Raw genomic sequence first — 19,860 nt, forward strand, 5'->3', positions numbered from 1 at the left:
AGAGCGCTTAAGGGTGCCCCGGTGACTGCGTGTCTCTACGGATGCCGGGAGAAGACCTTTTTGTCGGATTTCGAGAGCACAATTAGGGAATGACGACTGCTATGACATTCGTCTACTCTGCAGCAGAGGCTGATTGTCCACTTGTTACAGCAGCACTGGGCAGATCACGCTGTCTCTCTGGGAATGCGTGATTCAATTTACTGTGTCTTCCCGAGGACTAAGTGTCTCCCTCGAATACACTTTTAAAGGCCTAGCTTAAGCATCAGGAAAACGACAACCAGGAAAAGTGCGTGCCGCGCGCGGCAGAAGGGGGCCTGCGTGATTCCCTTGTGGGAGCGTGCAGCAAGGTGCGATGATTGCGACTATATGGCGCAGCGCGCTCCCACAAGGGAATCGCCAGACGTACACGCGTTGCCATTGCAAGCAATGTAACGCATGCACGTTTTTGCCCCCAAAGCTGTGCTGATGGCTAAAGGTCTCTCTCCTATGCAGCCCATGTACGCTGCTTAGGCGAGACATAAAAACCGCCAATCAAGCAAAGCAAATTTAAAAATCACAAGGCCTTTAGTCAGACTATCTTTAACTAACATTTAAAAGTGCACTTTAAATACATGGTTATACTGGTGCACATATAATTCAAAAGTGAATGCAAACGTGAATAAGTGCATACATGATTACACTTTTGAACATGACTTTCAGAATATATGCAAATGCGACTTAAAATATAAATGCAGCGTGACTACAAAATACATCTTCATGTTTAATTGTACATTAATGCACACGTTTATAAAGTTTCAGTTTCTCACTAGTTTCATTTCATTAATGCGTTTATATGATCACATATGTTAATATTAAGACACAGTAGACATATCAAAATATAAATGCAAATTGCGCATTTATGACGTGTAAGGGATGGAGTCTGAATTGCGCACCTCCACATACAACTATCTCTAATCCACCATACCCAAATATGATATCTTTTTCTGTTTTGGTCATTTGAACCTTAAACCACTCAAACCTACACGTGAAAGTTTCATGGCAGAACATATTTTTTTCATTTACCTGTTGTTTCATATTTCTAAAATTAAATGTAGGCTGGTTTGTACCCTGGAAAACGAGTTTTCTTGTCACTCTTTCTCAAGTCAGTGACCTCATTTCGCAAGAAGGCATCCGTAAAAGGACTTACTCTATTCCTGGCACATGTACTCTGATCTTTTAAATCCATGCCATAAACAAATGAACTGTTCAAGGAGGTCATTGTATAATTTGAACGTAGTAACAAGGTGCTGGAGCAAAACTGTGCAAACAAATGCTAGTGTTTTTCCGAAACGCTTTGAAAGGTGTAATCACAATTGAAATGATGTATTGTTTGTGATTTGTAGCAATTTATACTCTAGAAGTTGTAAGTAATGCTGTTTTTTTCTGTGGCCTCCATGCAACTTGAAAAATTAAAAATGCCCTGAAGTATATACTTTGAAGAGTTTAAACCTAAATGTTAATATAAGGTGCTTGATAGTAAGGTACATACACAAGATATTATTAAGACTTATTTTATTTGCTTACTTTTTTGTAAATAAGTTCAGGAAGTATCAACTTTGTTGATAAAACTTGTATTATGAACATTGGTAAAGAGTTGGAAACCAGCTATAGAGAAGAAGACTTGTTCTACGGTTTCCAAAGTGAAAGAATCCCGCCTATATTTGACCTTCTTGAGGGGCCAAACCAACAGGTGCACACACCGTTAGAAGACTGTGAAGTTTTTAATAACGAAGACCCCATACCTCAGGTATTTACAGCAAATGCAAACAGAATCAGACAGCAGGATCTGCAACATCTCAGAAGCAAACCCAGGCATACACAAAGTACTGTTGACAGATGCCTAGAAAGCATTGTTACTCTTCCTGAGCAGCATTGTTTGCCTAATATTAATATGCTAAAGAATAATGTTACGAGTGAACAATTTGAGAACAGCATGACAGGAAACTATGAAATGTCGAGGAACCTAATCAGGATTGAAACATCAGGTACGTAGTTATGATAGAAGAACATAAGACATGCATTCTCAGTATAGATTTTGTCAATACATATTTTGTCAATGTATATCTGGATTTTTCAGTCATTTATGAGATTATTTCCAGGCGTAAAAAATAACTCTACTTTTACTATTTCAGCAATAATAACTTGTTGTGTACGTATAGTACCATTTGCAGCCAGTCAAAAATAATAAACACGGTGTGAACGTGCCACACAGTTTAAAACTTAAGGTCAGATTTGAAGTTTTGCAGACTGTACTTTGTCTGTCAGGGAGGGGACACATTAGGTCCGCTACTTTGATGGACTACCGTCTACCAAATTTAGACATACCTGCTAGCCCAGCAGTGAAATCTGTACTATGTCACTATGTCATGGCGGTTCTGGTCCTGTTTCAAAAGGTTTTGTGGATGACCGCCGTCGATGTTTGATGCCCATACACTGACTTCTAAAAAAAAAAAAATCGTTTTTCAAAAACAAACTCTCAAAGTGTGTTTGTTACTGAAAAACAAATAAATAACAATGCATCACACTTTGTATGTTTTATCTCAGGATGCAAAGGTCATATTATTTAACTGGCCCTCGCCACCAGGTTTTTTCTGGCAGAAAAAGAACCCAAAGAAGGGCGTGGCTTGGACGGCATGGAGAATGGCTGCCTAGTCTGTCTTCGCGCTGCACGGGACCCAGAATCACGGCGAAAACAGTGTGCTATAAGCTCCGAAATCATGCGACAAAAGTGATTTCAGCGACCGAACATCTCCTGCATATGTTGTAACGGCGAAAACAACTGCTCTCCTGCTACAAACGATCTAGGCTGATGTTCGAGTCTATACCGGGAGACGCGAGGTACGGCCGCCATCTGAGGTCCGCGGAACTCGTCCGGATACGAGCAGGGTTTCCAGCCCTTTATCTCATACAAAAACAGCCTTCTAAATACTGAGGTGAGCGCGTTCGTCATGGATGTGCAGCGACACTTGCCCCAATACATCGACTGCTAACACGGGCCGCAAGAGTGACTTATATATGCCCAATTCAGATGCTGCCTGACCTCAAAATGGCGAATTGAATATACAGTAAATTAAACGCGATAATTTGTATGTTCTAAACCTACGTCCTACTTCCCAGCACAGCGTTCTAGCTCATTGTAGGACCCTCATTTCCACAGTCCTGCCTCACAGAGCTAATAGCCGCCTTACTGACTGCACGGATAAGCTCACGATCATTAAATGCTGCCTGGACGGCGGGTGAAATGGCCGCCAAATCTGTCTTCGCGCCGAGTCTAGCCAGAAACAGTGTATGGCAGGACGCGGAATGAGCCCACAACGGTGAATTTGGCGAGCGCAAGGCTTGATGCACCACGAGAGCCGCTCGGCGCCACTTTTGCTCCAGGAGAGACGAGTCTGGCTGTTGTCTGTTGTCTGGCCGATAGCCCAGGGGAGACGCATTGACCGGCCACCATCTTGTGGATGTGAACCCTGATCCGACAGGTTTGCGCTGCGTTTAGAGATCCCGCCAGTGCGCCTTCTGCCCTAGAGGTGAGCGCTTTTCTGAACAATTGAATCGCAGCCATTTTAGACCACAGGATCCATCCCGATGAGAGCGGTGACTCCAGCCTACCACCCTTCCACCGAGTCAGCGGCTCATTATGAAGGTGAGCACGACCAGCGAAGCATCATAGCAAGGCAGCAACGCTCTGCTCAGACTCCAGGAGGCTGCGAAAGGTCCTCTAAAGATCTCTAAACACTAACCTGATCTCTGATTGCCTGACCTCAAATACGACAGCGACCCTGTCCCCTTGGCGCTAAACATTGGTACCAGCGTCCCACTACAAAATAGGAACCCACTGAACATTGTGTGCTGTGAACAGCAAGGCTGCTAGAAGAGTATTCCCAGCCAGTGAATACAAGTCCAATTCAGCAGCCGGTTGTGGTTTGACCGATACCTTTCTACCTTTCTATCGACTGTGCACTGCACAAACACCGATAATGGCGGATAGAGACTCCAAAAACACTAAGAACGTGCGGCCAGAAACTTCTATCTCAGACTCACCTATTAAGAACAGGGGTGACGTTGCTAGCACTCTAGACATGATTCTGAAGAAGTTGGCGGATGTGCATGACCTTGCCAAATCAATGAAAAGTAACACCGACGCGATGCAACTTGAACTAACCGCGATCAGGGCTGACATGAACTCCTTATCTCTCCGCCAAGACGAAGCAGAGCAAAGAATTAGGGACATCGAAGACAAGTCCACAAACGGCGCTAAAATCACACAGCATCTCCAAACAGCCACCAACGATCTTAGTCTCAGAATTGGAAGATCGCAACAGGAGGGGAAATGTGCGAATCTTCGGGGTCCCAGAAAATGCAGAAAAGGACGCTGACTCTTGTATATCATTTCTGGAAGCGTGGATTCCATCTGTTACGGGGATACAGTTCCAACATGGATTGGAGCTGGAAAGAGCCCATAGAGTGCCGACCTTCCCACACTGCACGTCGAGAGGCCCTTGACCTCTCATATGCAAACCACTTAGGTTCCAACACGCGGAAGCCAACCTAAGGTATGCTAGAAAAAACCACAACATCACCTGGGAAGGTAACAGAATCACATTTACCCAGGATTATTCCAGAGAAACGGTGGAAATACGGAAAGGTTTCCTATCTCTTCGAGAAAAACTACGGGCGAAAGATATTCAGTTCTCTTTTGCAGGCCTGGCGAAATTCAAGATCTCAGACCATGGTCGTTCTCATCTCTTCACTAATCCGCATGACTTATCATGCTACCTAAGTGTCAAACCACAACAAGAAATGGACACGTCTGGGGGTCAATCTAATAAAAGAAAAACAGATGCCCAAGAAAAAGGCAGTTAGGACTATCTCTAGCTCCCATCACCCGCAATCTTTTTGACAGGTATGTCTAACTGCTGAGCTATGAAATGTGAATACAGGCGGACTGCTATTCCAGTTTTAACGTCCTGACCTAAGTCTCTCACTGACTTTCAGAGGCTGGACTTAGCCTCAGTGATCGAACTCTGTAATATGGTCTGAGACAATCCTTCACCTTACTTAATCTATGCCCAAGTTATAAGTTATAAGTCTATTGTCCTCCTCTACTTATGGAGTGCTCAACTGGCTTGTGCTTCTCACTAGCTATCACTAACTATAAGCTCATGAGAGTTCTGATGAGCATTAGCTGCCACTGATAATTTGATGTGAGGTTAATTTACTGTGAGGTTAATTTACTGTGAAGTTGCTTCACTTATCCTCAGGCAAGCGACATACGCTATATTGTTGCATATAGATATACGCTATACTGTTTGCATATAAAAGACTCTACCTTCCGCAAGTTCCCTAAATGCCTAAATGTACCTATACATGACCAGAATTGTTGACAATAGTTCTATTTGCCGTACGCAAAATATGAGGGTTTCTTTAAGAAGTTCTTTGATTACTTAATTAATTTTCTTCAATTAAGATGTTACGTCGCCTATCCTTTGGCGAGCCTAATGTTCTAAGTTAATGATATAAGTTGAATGTACATAAAAGTCGCTTCATCTCTTAGGGCCAGATGTAGGTAGCCAAATACCGGTCGGTAACGGCCGAATTCGGTCGTTACTGACCGGTATTTGGCTTTTGACATGTAGGGGGAAGGAAGCAGGCCAATTCGGTAATTTTACCGAATCGGTAAATATACCGGTCGGTAAATTTACCGACCGGTATTTTTACAGAATCGGTAAAATTGAGATGTAGGTGGGACTCTTCTGAGTCCCACAAGCCCTACAAATTCGGTATTTTACCATCAAATTCAATTTGATGGTAAAATACAGATTCAGGTGTGCATGCACATGTGTGCATGCACACCTGTGCCATATGACAGGCAGACCTGCCCTTAGGGCAGGTATGCCTGCCACATGGCCCCCGAACCTTTTTTGGGGGTGCTAGAGGGTGTCAAAGTGACACCCCCTGCACCCTTGTCAAAATCGGTATTTACCGATTCGGTAAATACCGACCGGTAATGCCCATTCATTCCTATGGGCTTCAAAGCCCATAGGAATGAATGGGCATTACCGGTCGGTATTTACCGAATCGGTAAATACCGATTTTTACCGATTCGGTAAAAGGAACATCTGGATGTTCCTACATCTCCCCCCTTCTTATTTACCGATTCTTATTTACCGAATCGGTAAAATTCGGTAAATAAGAATCGGTACATTTTCCCTACCTACATCTGGCCCATAATGTTAACAAAACGTTATCAGAATGTTTTCACACAAAATGCTATCAGAATGTATCCACACAATATTTCACCTACCATTTTATTACATATGTCCCTGTGCGAGCGTCGACAGCACTGCCGTCGCAGCTCTTCAGTTCGAGTTTCGGGGAGGGAGGGAGGGGGTGTAGGGGGGGGAATTCCAATGAGGGAGGGGGGAGGAAGGGGGGGCTGATTCAGTTGGGGGGAGTGGGGGGTTGTAGGGTTGTAAAGACGGATGTTTCAGGAGCATCTCTGCTATGTACTACACTTTACCTATTCTTTACTTTTCTTCCTTTCTTTCTCCTCTCACACTTTCATAGCTACCTCTTACTTACTAATTACTCTCTACCACCACGTTGTGTGCCACGCATTCCAGGTCCTTCCTCGGCTTGCAGCGCTGTCTATTGGAGTATCTATAAAATGCAGCCTACCTATGTGTGCGGAAATGCACGTTACGACTCATCACATTAAACCGAACCTATATTCATGACTTCAGATAAGAATTTAGCAGCTTCTCTACATATTGTTTCGCTAAACATTAAGGGGCTTAATCACCCAGTCAAGCACAAAAATGTTATATAATTCTCATGCAGGAAACCAAATTATCCCAGATTGATGCTGACAACCTTAAACAAAACTGGATCTCACTGACACTTTGCTCCCCTGCGACTCAAAAGAAAAGAGGGGTGATCACCCTGGTTGCTAAAAAATCAAACTTAGCCCTGATTTCACATTCGGTAGACTCCGAGGGTAGACTGAGCATTGCACATCTACAAAGAGACGAGGACCATATTTATGTGGCAAATATCTATGGCCCTAATACAGACCTCCCTGAATTCTGGGAATATGTATCGAAAGAACTTGAAAATATTCCACAAGATGAGCTCCTAGTGGTTGAGGGGATCTTAACCTACCATTAGATCCCTTGTTAGACAGGCAATCCAAGAGTACATACCACCCCCCACGCGCACACGAGGCATTGAAACAAATGTGTGCTAAATTCCACCTTCATGACTCGTGGCGCCTACAACACCCGGATGGCCGTGACTATACTTTCTATTCCCCTCCTCAAAATTCTTATTCAAGAATAGATTATCTATTGATATCCGACTCACATACACACCTCATCGACGAAACTGATATAGCCCCCATATTGGTGTCGGACCATGCAGGCTCACATTCACTTATCCCCCCAGGCGATAGCACTTCAACGATGAGATATTGTCGGTGCCAGAGAACAAGAAAAGCATAGAACAATGCATACAAGAATATTTCCAGATAAACTCGCAGCCAGAAACAGATCCCGCCTTAGTATGGGACGCATTTAAGGCCACATTAAGGGGTACGCTGATAGGTTTCAGGGCTCGTATGAATAAAGAATTAAATTCCGAACTGGACTCTTTAGAGAAAACAATCAAGCAGCTAGAGATGCAACACTCCCGTGATCTGAACAATAAAGCTACCATCGACCGTTTGACTAACCTGAAATATAAATACAACTCCATCCTGAGTAAAAGGGCAGGAGTATGGATTAATAAATTCAAGGCCTTAAGGCTATGTGAGGGTAACAAAGCAGGGAAACTCCTTGCTTCCTATCTTAAACACAAAAGGAAGCAATTCCATATAACATCTATTAGGGACCAGTCCAATACCACCAAAACCAAACAGAAAGACATTCTCCACACATTCCAGTACCTTTACGAGGATCTTTATAAGAATAACAACCAAATCAAAATGGAAGAACGTAACAATTATCTAAACTCAATTCAACTCCCACGTTTATCCGACCCTGACAAAGCCAAACTTGGGGCCCCACTGACTATAGCAGAAATTTCTACTGCCGTTAAAACACTGAAGAACAATAAAGCTCTGGGGCCTGACGGCTTCACGGCCAATTTTGATTAGACCTTTGAGAAACACCTTAACCCACGACTCCTCCAATTGTTCCAATCCTTCTCACAATCAAACAGAATCACCCCCACGATGAGTGGAGAAACAATAATAGTGATACCTAAAGATGGGAAGGACCCTTTACTTCCTAAGAATTATAGGCCGATATCCCTCATAAATTTGGACTGCAAGATTTACGCGAAGGCTCTAGCATGCAGACTAAACGCCGTTTTACCTTCCTTAATAAATAACTCACAGGTGGGGTTCCTGAAACACCGCCTTTCTAACGACAATACGAGACTCCTTTGCCATGTGCTGGAGAAGTCGAAAATCTCAAATGCCCCCGCAGTAGCAGTCACCCTGGACGCGGAGAAGGCGTTTGATAGGGTGTTGTGGCCCTTTCTCCGTCAATGCATGCACATATTCAACATGGGTGATACTTTTATTGATATGGTCATGTCATTATACGCCTCCCCTTCGGCTAGAATTGCCATTAACAGTTCGCTATCAGAACCATTCCTTCTTGAACAAGGAACTAGACAGGGTTGCCCCTTATCTCCCGCTCTATTCCTTCTGGCGTGGAACCTCTCCTCCAAGATATACAACAGAACGTAGATATTAGTGGCATCACCTTCGGCGATAAAAGTGTTAAAATTGCTGCTTACGCAGACGATATTCTGATAGTCACTGAGAATCCTGATACCTCTATAGCCGCACTGATGAACTCTATAGAATCCTACTCTAAACATTCAGGCTACAAACTGAATTGTGATAAATCTGAATTAAAACCCCTCAACATATTCACTAATAAGGAATCTTTAGGAACATCAGGCTTAGTCTGGCAAAACAATTACATCAAATATCTACGTATAGAATTTGGAAGCTCCATCATAGAGACCCTACAGCATAATGAAAAACTCACTCTCGATAAAATAAAAACTCACCTAGACGGATGGCCACCCCGATTCATCACTTGGTGGGGCAGGCTAGAGACCATCAAGATGATGATCCACCGCTAGTAAATTACTTAATTACCATGCTCCCCTTGATGCTGTCCCAAGAATTTCATAATAGATTAGATAAAATTATTAACAATTTCATCTGGAAAGGAAAAAAGCACGTATCAGCCTGCAAAAATTGAGATTAGATAAACCCATTGGCGGAGTCAAACTTCCAGACTTTAAGAGATATCAAATAGCCTTTTTAGCAAAAGAAGGATCCTATTGGCTGTCCCCCCCAGTGGATTATTCGCCGGTGTGGCTAGACATCGAAAAAGCGCTCCTGGAAGGCATTCCTCCCATCTCGATCCTATCAATGAAAGCGAATCAGCTCCCATGTTCGAAGCCCATATTTACCAACACCAAAATAGCTTTACTCAGAGTAGATAAACTGCTAGACTCATCGATAAGAAATTCTAGGTGGGAAGCGATTTGGAAAAAACCCTCAATCACTTACAAAGGTAAACCACTATTCAACCCAACCTGTATCAAGAAGGGAATTATTTTCCCCACCAACTCTTTGATAATGGCTACCCTCTGCCCTTTACAAAAATCCAATCAAACTTTGGGATCGTTAGTTCCGACTTTTACATATTCCTTAACGTTAAAACAGCCATTACAAAAGCGGGATTGACATCCAAACAACCGGCTCTTCCATCACTCCTCTCCTCCCTAAATAAAATTGGTCACCAGGTCTCGAGACTATACAAATTGCTGAGCCCGCAATCATCCACATTAAATACCAAAACAACGCAGTTCTGGTCGTCAATCGCCTCCTTCTCCATCTCAGAGCTGAAGTGGTCCACGGCGTGGAGATCTTGCACAAGCCTTAAAATAAGCCCTACATTATCACAAGCCAAGTTCTGGCTCATGCATAAAGTCTTCTGGACGCCGGCTCGCCTATACGTACCCAAACTCAGCCCTGACGCATTTTGCTGGAACTGCAAGCGGGCAGAAGGAGATCTGGACCACCTCATCCTCCAATGCGACTGCGTCTCATCGTCGTTTTGGGATAGGGTATTTGACTTCATTCCCAAAGTATTTAATATCTCCCCTGCCAAAGAACTCCCCTATCTTGTTTTCGGCTTTACAAAGGAAACCCAAATCCCAGAAATAGACAGGGCCCTACTAGACCTCCTCCTCACGGCGGCTGTGAAAGTCGTTCTAAACAATGGGAAAGACACCAAAAAGGCAAGCTATGCCTGCTGGCTAAACTGGGTGATTAACCTCCGATGAGCAGATAACATCACTCTACAAAACACACCAGGGCGACCCTCACAAAGGAAACTTTGGAACTCACTGGATATCTACTTCAAAACCCATAAACCTCCGCGATTCATCATGCTCCCCATACTTTCCCACAGCTTCCGGGTGCCGACCATACTTCACCATAGCTTAAATAGCTCGTTACCCATAACCTGAACTGCTATGCCGCATCGTGGTGTCCCATCTAACATATTACATCTTACATCTTGCATCTTACCTCTTACCTCTATCCTTTGCTCTCTCTTTCTACTCTCTTCTTCTTCCTCCTATCTACTTCGATCCTTTCCACTTCCTATTGATCTCTATCCTCTCAGGAGCCCAGCCCAGAATGCCACATTACCCTCGAGACCTTCCCGAACTACATGATCACCATCGTGGGACGTAATGCCTTTCTCTGCTAAATTCACGTCATATGTTCTTTTTTTGAATGATGTATAATTACAAGTATTGGTTATATGTACATTGCAACTTCTGATTTGTATGCTATAAAACCCTGAAATTTCCAATAAAAACGTTTGAAATAAAAAAAAAAAAGAAAAAAAACCCAAAGAAAACCAGACCCGCCCCTCTGAAAAGAGTGGGTGGTGTGCTGGCTTTACCCCAATCACCCCCTACTCCATAGGGCCGTTGGAGGTAGCTTTCCATTGAGGGAGCCAACGGGGGCGCAATCAACTAAAGGATGGTGGTCCACTCTTTAAATGAAATGGGCAGACCATCAGTTTGGCAAATAGGGTACTTGGTCGTATTTACAGTGGAGTTCCTTGTCTGCCAAACTGTAATTCACGCTCTTAGTTTGTAAGCTGCTGAAAGATGATAAGCCGTAAAAAAATCCAATTACTGAATCCAAAAAGGTAATTGGGTATAACAATGTGTATAGTGATGCACTATGTTAAGTTTCCTTCTTAAAAAAATGAAACACATTTGTTAGTGCTGTACATTATTATTTGTGCCATCCTCTGAGCAGTTGGAAGACATGTTTGGAATGTTTTTATTTTTGGCAAGAATAAGAGGCAACAACATTGACTACACTGGTCGATTTTCTCTTAGAAGCAGTATGATCCTAGTTTGTTGTATAGATGACAATTGAACAAACAGAGTAAGGATTGAAGTGCTGGTTTAGTACAGTTTCATTGTCCATGGTCAATCCTCAACATACACTTTTATGTTTAGTATTAGTGGTAAATAGATGGTATATATTTAAGGTAGATCCATGTGAAGAGTATTAAGGCAAGAAAATCTCTGATTGTTTTGTAGTTCTTCTACAGATGGTTTGTTTTCAGGTGGAATAAGTGGTATGCAACAGAAGGTGCCATTTATTCCTACAGACAGTTAATGCATTCAAGCTTCCATGCTAGGAAAGTTGCTTTCAAGAGTACAATCAGCTGCAGATCAATAACCTTACTATAATTACCATTAAGATAATTATATTGCTTGACTCCTGATAGTGCTCCTTTAGGCAACAGTTGATTTTTGTTTTTTGACCTGAACAGCAACCTTGACCTTAAGCCGCAGGTAAAGAAATGACACATTTTCCCTGTTCCTGTTTTGTTTGGGATGTTGCTGCACTCCTAGTATCAGTCTTTCTTTTCCAACCGATCCTCATCAATAGTCCTGCTCTGAGCTACAGGGACATGCCAAGCTCCTGAGGCCTTCCTGCAACTGCCCAGTTGACCTGCAACTGGAATTGCCTGAGCTCTGCTTGCCTCAGCAAGAGTGAGTCCATGATCCCCAAGAGGTGCCTCCCCAGGTCCTGGATCATTGGCTGACACCAGAGGGCCCTCCTCTGACGCAGAAAGAAGAAATCCTGACATTTTGGGCTCTTCCTGGCTGTGTACGGGCACGTTCGTGCCAAGTTGTTGCTGACCGCTAACGCGAAGTTCGAGAGAACCCGACTCTTTGCGCTAAAGCGACTGCCAACAGCAACCAGCATAGCTATATCAGCACTTTGTGTAATAGTTATGATGGCCCTCTGTGAGCGCGAATGCAAGCCTCCTGCAACAACCCTCTGCGAGGCCCGACATGATCTTCGTGCTACAGTGATAACCATCCGTGACCCTCGGCCTACTCTTCGCGCTACAGCAATGACCATCCACAATGCTCTCCCTCCTCCTCAGCCTCCTCCACATCGAACTGAACTATTTGCGCTGGACTTCAGAAGGTAACCTTTTCAGTGGGATTAACCAGGTTCCTGTGTCCGGCCCACTCCCCATCAAGGTCAGCCTGAACTTGTGGCTTTCATCCAGTCTTGCATGACCAGATAACCGCAAGTGGCCCTTTGTGCTTTTAATCCTGACGTAAAGGGGTGTGATCCAGTAAGGCCAACTCCATGGCGAAGGATCAGAATCGTAATGCAACATTTATGTACACCCCGTATGGCCATCAATACATATCCGTTTAAATAGCACACCATATACTTGAATCTAGTGTGTTCGAGTATTTATCTTGTTCCTTGTTTTATATGCTTGTTTTCATCTAAATACTTCATTTTATGTCAGTCTCTTCGTCAGCGGTACAAATAATGATACAGGTATATATAACAAACAATACAAATGACAAAAAAGTCATCACAAATACCAACACTACATGGACTTGAAAAAATATGGTATTATTAAAACACTTTTTTAAAAAAACACTTTTTTATGGTATTATTAAAATGCTTCTTAAAGTCAGTGAGTTTATACAACGTCCAAAAATGTAACTCTCTACAGTCAATGTAGTACCCCTGTGGGGATGAAGGTACATTCCCTCCCTCCTCCTCAGCCTCCTCCACATCGAACTGAACTATTTGCGCTGGACTTCAGAAGGTAACCTTTTCAGTGGGATTAACCAGGTTCCTGTGTCCGGCCCACTCCCCATCAAGGTCAGCCTGAACTTGTGGCTTTCATCCAGTCTTGCATGACCAGATAACCGCAAGTGGCACTTTGTGCTTTTAATCCTGACGTAAAGGGGTGTGATCCAGTAAGGCCAACTCCATGGCGAAGGATCAGAATCGTAATGCAACATTTATGTACACCCCGTATGGCCATCAATACATATCCGTTTAAATAGCACAACATATACTTGAATCTAGTGTGTTCGAGTATTTATCTTGTTCCTTGTTTTATATGCTTGTTTTCATCTAAATACTTCATTTTATGTCAGTCTCTTCGTCAGCGGTACAAATAATGATACAGGTATATATAACAAACAATACAAATGACAAAAAAGTCATCACAAATACCAACACTACATGGACTTGAAAAAATATGGTATTATTAAAACACTTTTTAAAAAAAACACTTTTTTATGGTATTATTAAAACGCTTCTTAAAGTCAGTGAGTTTATACAACGTCCAAAAATGTAACTCTCTACAGTCAATGTAGTACCCCTGTGGGGATGAAGGTACATTCCTATAGTTCCTTCTCTACCTGAACCTAACCAATTATTTGTGTTTAGATCCTATGTAAAGTTCTCAAGTATCATCACATGATAGACTTGATTATCTGTAGAGATGGTTCTCGATCTTATTCCCCAAGGTAAATGTCAATACTTTTCGACCTCTATACTTGCGAGGGATGTCGGTTTTTAAACTGTCAAGGAATTGGGGTAGCCATCCCGGTTCAGGACAACATCCAGGTCTAATATTGTGTGTGGACCCACTGATGAATCTCCAAACCTTTCCTCATGGGTGGTCCCGACAATGACCGTTTAGAAAACGACAGCCACCATTAAGGAGTCTGTTTCACATAGCGAGGTGAACAAAAATAACGGCAGGTCCCTCTACTGTCCGGTTCCGCCATCGCTCGCCCTCTGGGGTCCGGGGCCGTCGTTCGCCGCTTGGTAAGTCAAGGTGCTTGTTGCCGAGGTCTTCAACCTCTCCTTCTTCTGTTGTTAAGGGCGCTGGTTCCTGGAACATTCCGGACGTGCGCTCCCAACAGTCGTCCCCCCTCTATCCGCCCTTTCCGGGTGTGGGAGCGACTCGGGCCCAGATGGAGGCATATGCCACGGCTCTTCAGGCATCCTCTGGGCCTCCGCCTCTTGTAGGGTCCCCGATGGACTCGCTGGGGGGTTCGCCCCTGGGCGCCAATAGAGCCTTTGCCCCCCGGAGATGTGATGTCGTTAGGGCGTGGCCTGGCTGGGTCCCCCTCTACGGGCCACATGGAATCGTTGGGGTACGGCCCACCCAGGTCCCCCTCTACGACTCATGGGGCCTCTGCTGCGCCGATAGCCCCGCTGGGCTCCCTGTGGTGCCACTGGTGGTTGCCAGTGCTCATAGCCCTGCCTTGAGCACGCCCTGGGCTTCTGGGCAGGAGGCCGCCTGTCCGGAGCCAGGGTTGGCACCGTACCGGCACCGGAGGCTCGCCTCCTCGGCTCCATCTCCGCTTCTATCCCCAGAGTCAGAGCCTGTCTTGGAGGAGGCGGAGTCGGCGCCGGGGCGGCGCCTAAAGCTTGCCTGGCCGGTGCCTTCTCCTTCTTCGGAAGGGGAGCTTGTCATAGTTTTGGCACCAGACGGCGCAGACTCAATGCTAGATGCAGACGAGTTGGTGCCTGACGAGGCACGATTGGTGCCGCTGCGCGTCGTTTTGGCACCGTGTCGACGCCCAGTTCTGGACTCTTCTCTAGAGGCCTCTGGAGAGAGTTTGGTGCCGCCCTCTCGCCCGGCGTCGCCGGAGGTATTGTTCACAGTGCCCCTTGGAATTTGTGGAGTCACCTCAGGAGCTCTCAGATCTGGCAGGCTCTTTGCCTCCCCAGGAGCCCCATCAGGATCCTCATTCTTCCATGGGGCTCCCTTACGTGGGGCATTGGTCGCACCCTCAGTGTCTTGGGAGGGTCAGCTTACAACCCTCCCCCACTGATGAGCTGTTGTCCCCTCTGCGGAGGTCTACAGAGGCTGGTGTGGCTTTTTTGCGAGTGGTCTCATTGACCACCTGCATTTTAAACATGCATCCCCTTCTGCCCCTTTACCTATGCAACCCTTGCTTGAAGTCCTTCACTGTTAGTCTGGAAATATGGAGCCGCTTTTGCACTTTGAGGCTTCACTTTATGATGCCCTTTTGGGTACCTGGGTCCGGCCTCTTTCAGGTGACCCGGTGGCTCGTTCGGTATTGCACCGCCACCGCCCAGCTCCACATGATCCTATTTGTCTTTTTGTACTCCCTGATGTGCAGGGGTTTGAGTTGTAGATTGCCTTGCCTTCTCTGCCCCCTCTAACACTTCCTCCCTCTCGGAGTCCAGGTGGCTTGAGTCATGGGGTAGGAACATCTTTGCATCCACTAGTGCGGCCCTACGGTCCTTGAATACAGTGTGTGTTTTGGCTCGGGCTACCTCTGCCCTGTGGGACTCTGCAGAGTCTTGGCTTCCTGCCACCTCTGAAGGAGCTCACATTGATCTCCTTCACCTCCTCCGGGATGGCCGCGACCTTGCCGAATTCACCATACGTTCGGCCTTAGATACTGCGGATTCTTTGGACCGAGCCATGGCGGGTTCTGTTGCCTTAAGGCATCACGCTTGGTTGCAAGAGAGCATCTTACCTGAAAATATCCGTGAGCGACTAGTTGACTTACCCTTTGATGGGGTTTTGCTGTTTAATGCTCACGCCGAATCGGAGGTTCACTGGCTCCTGGCAGGCTTTCGTCCTCCTACTTAGGTCCTCTTAAACCTGCCTTTTGTGGTGGTACTTTTTCATTTCGCATCCTTTCGATGCGCTCTTTGTTTGCCATGGGCAGTGAGCCTTAGGTCTTCTTTTTCCTGTCAAGGGTGATTACCCTTTTATTGGCATCACTTGGATGCATTTTGCTTTGAGCTGCCTGTTTGTCTGCTGCGGCCGTGTTCCACAGGTTGCTGTGTCTGATCCTCTGACTGTGGTATTGAGCCGGTGGCTCAGCTCGGTAATGTCTACAGCTCGGAACTCACGTTCTCGGCTGCCCTTCGTTACTGCGCTCTTTTGGTTTGGCTTGTTACCCTAAGAGGTGTTTCCCGTTGTTTGGGGTATTCATACTCCATGTGGGGTACTTGTATGCTATTATATAGCTTGCTTATCTTTCCTGGGCCTGGAGACCCTGTGGACTCCATGCGTCGCTTACGTCATGGTCATCCACCTCCTTGGGAGGTTTCATGTGCTCCTCTTTAAAAAAAACAACAACAAAAAAACTGATCCTACTGGCCCTTACTGTACTAGGTATGGTCCGGTATGGACATGTTCATGCTCTTGGCTAGTTCTGTCTCTTTATCATTATATGTTTATACATTTCTGTATAAATGCCGCTTTCCTTGGTATTCCTCTTCCTGCATCCTCCTTCAAGGCTGCGAGGTCGGGAACAATATCTCCATGCTTGGGGGAGCTTTTCTGAGTTGTTGCAAATTGCCATAGGCACCTCCTTGCTTTCGCTTCTGGGGTGATTCCCAAATTTGATATATGCTTCCTGTGTTGTGTTCGACGCAGTACGTGTCTTTTTTGGAATGTTGGTCTTGGATTCTGAGAATCTTCCCACCATTCGTTAACTTGGTGTTTTTGGCCACTTCCTTCGGATGTGCCTTTCTTCCAAATTATCACCTACTATTGTCAAAGCTAAGCCTGTGGGACAGCTCCTCTGATGGCAGTGGTCCTTGGCCTGTAAGTCTATATTGTGTGATGTTTCTCACTTTGGCTTCATATTTCCCGGTCGGGCACTCTTATGCTTCTTGTGTGAGCCACTTTAAGAGCTCTATTGCCGTTTGCCTGCTGCATATTACTACCTGCTTCAGCTGGTTTAGAATTGGTGCTAATTGCACTTAATTACCCTTTTGGGATTGGGTGTGCACTTGGCATGTTTCTTGTCCTGCCGGGTAATCCCAACGCCTTGCTCAGGTTCTAGCCTTGCCTTTGGGATCTTGACACTGGCTCCTTAGGCTTCCTTCTATAGGCTAGTCTGTTAGGTTCTGGTTGCATCTCTTCAAGTTTCTTTCGAACTTGGGTCGGTGTACTCATCGTGCGTCATTAGGTGGAGAGTGGTCCTTCTTCCTCTCTCTCTCTCTCTTTCTTTCTTTGCTCTGGCTTAGGGCTCATGCCGTTCTAACTGTCATTTTTATACGGGTATGGTGTAGCGCTATTCTGGCGTTTTGAGGATATCTGCCATCCTGTTATTTCGGTTCTTTCAAGCGGCTTGGGTTGCTGTCAGGCTGTTCTGCCACAGCTTTCCCCCCTTTATCCGTCACCCTCTTGCCGGATTGGATGCTTGGCGCTTTCTCTTGTTCTGTCGCAGACCCACCTCCCCTTTGGGGTATGGCTGTGGTATCTATTCTAAGTTAAGGAATCTGCGGCTAGCTGTCTCTATCAGATGTACAAGTTCTCCAGTATTACATCTTTCATAGATTCACATGCTTGTATCTTCCCCGTCGTCATGGTGGGAGTCTCACGGTAACAGAATGACCAAGCAGTATCATAGAGAAGAAAAACTGCATAGAAATTCCCCATAGGGGCTGTATTATTTGGTAACCAGACCATATCTTTGTTTGGACCAAAAGCCAGCCAATCAGCATTGCTGCCCTGCCCTCACACTCCCCAGCAGAAGCTTCCTGCCTCAGATTTCCAACCGCCTTCGTGTGATAAGGAGTCTCCCTGAGCTCTGCTCAGTTTCTTTCTGTTCCTGAGTGAACTTTTGACCCTTTGGAATCTTGTTTCCCGTCTACTAGATTGAGGTATTGTGTGTACTTATTTCTCTCATGATGGCTGACAGCTCTAAAAAGAGGCTGTTCAGGCCATGCAGGTCCTGTGGGAAGGCCAGACTTTTCTCTGAGGACCCACATGAGGACTGCCTTTACTGTCTCTACCCTAAACACCTGGTGAAAGACTGTAAGCTTTGTAGAAAATTTTCTGACAAAACTAAAAGAGACAGAGAGGCTAGACTACTGTTATGGCTTCAGAAGAAGAAGGCCACATCAGGATCAGATTCTGAGGAGGAATCTTCTCATTCAACTCCCAAGAAAAGAAAGGCTTCTGTTTCTGTGGAGAGAGTGGAGTCTAAAAGGAGTAAGCCTAAGGAGAAATTAACCTCACCTCTTCCTATTACTCCTCTGGAGAAACAGTCCAGTCTTAAGGAACCTGGGTCTGCACCTTCTACCAGCTCGCTGGCTTCTGCTCCAAAGACTGTGGTGAAGACTTCAGCTCCGTCGACGACGACTTCGTCGACGACTATGGCCTCGTCGACGATAAGATCTAAAGCTACGTCGACGACTGCGACGTCTACATTGACAACATCGAGTAAAATCTCACTGTCGACGAAAAGGCCGTCGACGACAACCACGACGACTCCGTCGACGACAGGTTCGACGTCGAAGATGTCGACGGGGGCCCCGTCGACGAAGGTTCCGTCGACGAAGGTCCCGTCGACGAAGGTCCCGTCGACGGTGGTCCCGTCGACGGTGGTCCCGTCGACGATGGTCCCGTCGACGAAGGTCCCGTCGACGAAGATTCCGTCGACGATGGTTCCGTCGACGACGGTTCCGTCGACGAAAATCGTGCTATCATCTGCAAAAGCGTTCAAATCACCGCAGTCGAAGACCATGATCTCGATCCGGTCGTTTCAGTCGACAAGAGGTTCGTCTACCATCAGTGAAGCTGCAGAGTTCACCTCATGGACAAAGATTTCTCCTTTGCCGCCATCCTCATTGCTGGAGCAAGACTCAGATGGCGAGGAGTCCTCAGGTGCCGCCTACAGTCCTTCTCAGCTTCAGATAAAGAGCCAAGACACGGATGAGGAGGAGGTTTATTCCTTCAAGGACAGACCACAATCTTCCAGATATGAGTCATTTCAGGAATCTGGTGATTACGATGAAGAGGAGGAGGAGCAGCATGAGGACTCAAGGGAGGAGGAACGTCAAGAGACGATTTCTATACCCATCACCCTTGTCTCTGATCTTAGGTTGATGTTAAACGACTACTACCGTCGTTTCCCAGAGGCGAATTCCTCGCAACCAGCTAGGCAGACGCCTTCCTCGCAGACACCTGAAGCACCTGCTTCCCAAGAACAAGGGGTGAGATCGCCGCAGGTTGTTACTATAAGGGACGACCTAACGGAATCCGACGAGGATGAACAGCCCGAAGAAGGAGAACTCGTTCATGATGCTTCGGGGCAGGAATGGGACGAATACGTTTTACCATCGGCTGCATCGCCTGACCCACTCAAATCTACCTCCCCTCCTCAAGACATCGGAGGCTTTCACGATCTCATGGAAAGGGCGGCCAAAAGATTCAGTCTGGATGTGGAGGTACAAGAGACGGATTGTTTCTTGTACGATTTCAAAGATGATAACAAGAGGTCGCTTCGCTCAATTCCGATTATCCCTCACATCTGGGAGGAGGGACTGAAGATTCTGAAAACACCAGCGTCTATAGCGGTTTCAGTTCCCCGCATTGACAAAAAATACAGAGCTCCAGAGTCCACAGCAGCCTGCCTCATTGG

General features: G+C 45.7%; 1 protein-coding gene across 5 annotated transcripts in view; it reads left to right on the forward strand.

Annotated features, from left to right (window-relative positions):
* Positions 1-19,860, forward strand: part of REDIC1 (regulator of DNA class I crossover intermediates 1) — an 805,769-nt gene that overhangs the window by 280,793 nt on the left and 505,116 nt on the right. For all 5 annotated transcript variants that reach the window (XM_078680043.1, XM_078680023.1, XM_078680053.1 and 2 more), the window contains exon 8: positions 1,579-2,024. In XM_078680043.1, coding sequence (XP_078536169.1) covers positions 1,579-2,024 — 446 coding nt within the window. The remainder of the gene's footprint in view (positions 1-1,578; positions 2,025-19,860) is intronic.

Source organism: Lissotriton helveticus, chromosome 1_1 (genome assembly GCF_964261635.1).
Source record: "Lissotriton helveticus chromosome 1_1, aLisHel1.1, whole genome shotgun sequence".
NCBI classification, from domain to species: domain Eukaryota; kingdom Metazoa; phylum Chordata; class Amphibia; order Caudata; family Salamandridae; genus Lissotriton; species Lissotriton helveticus.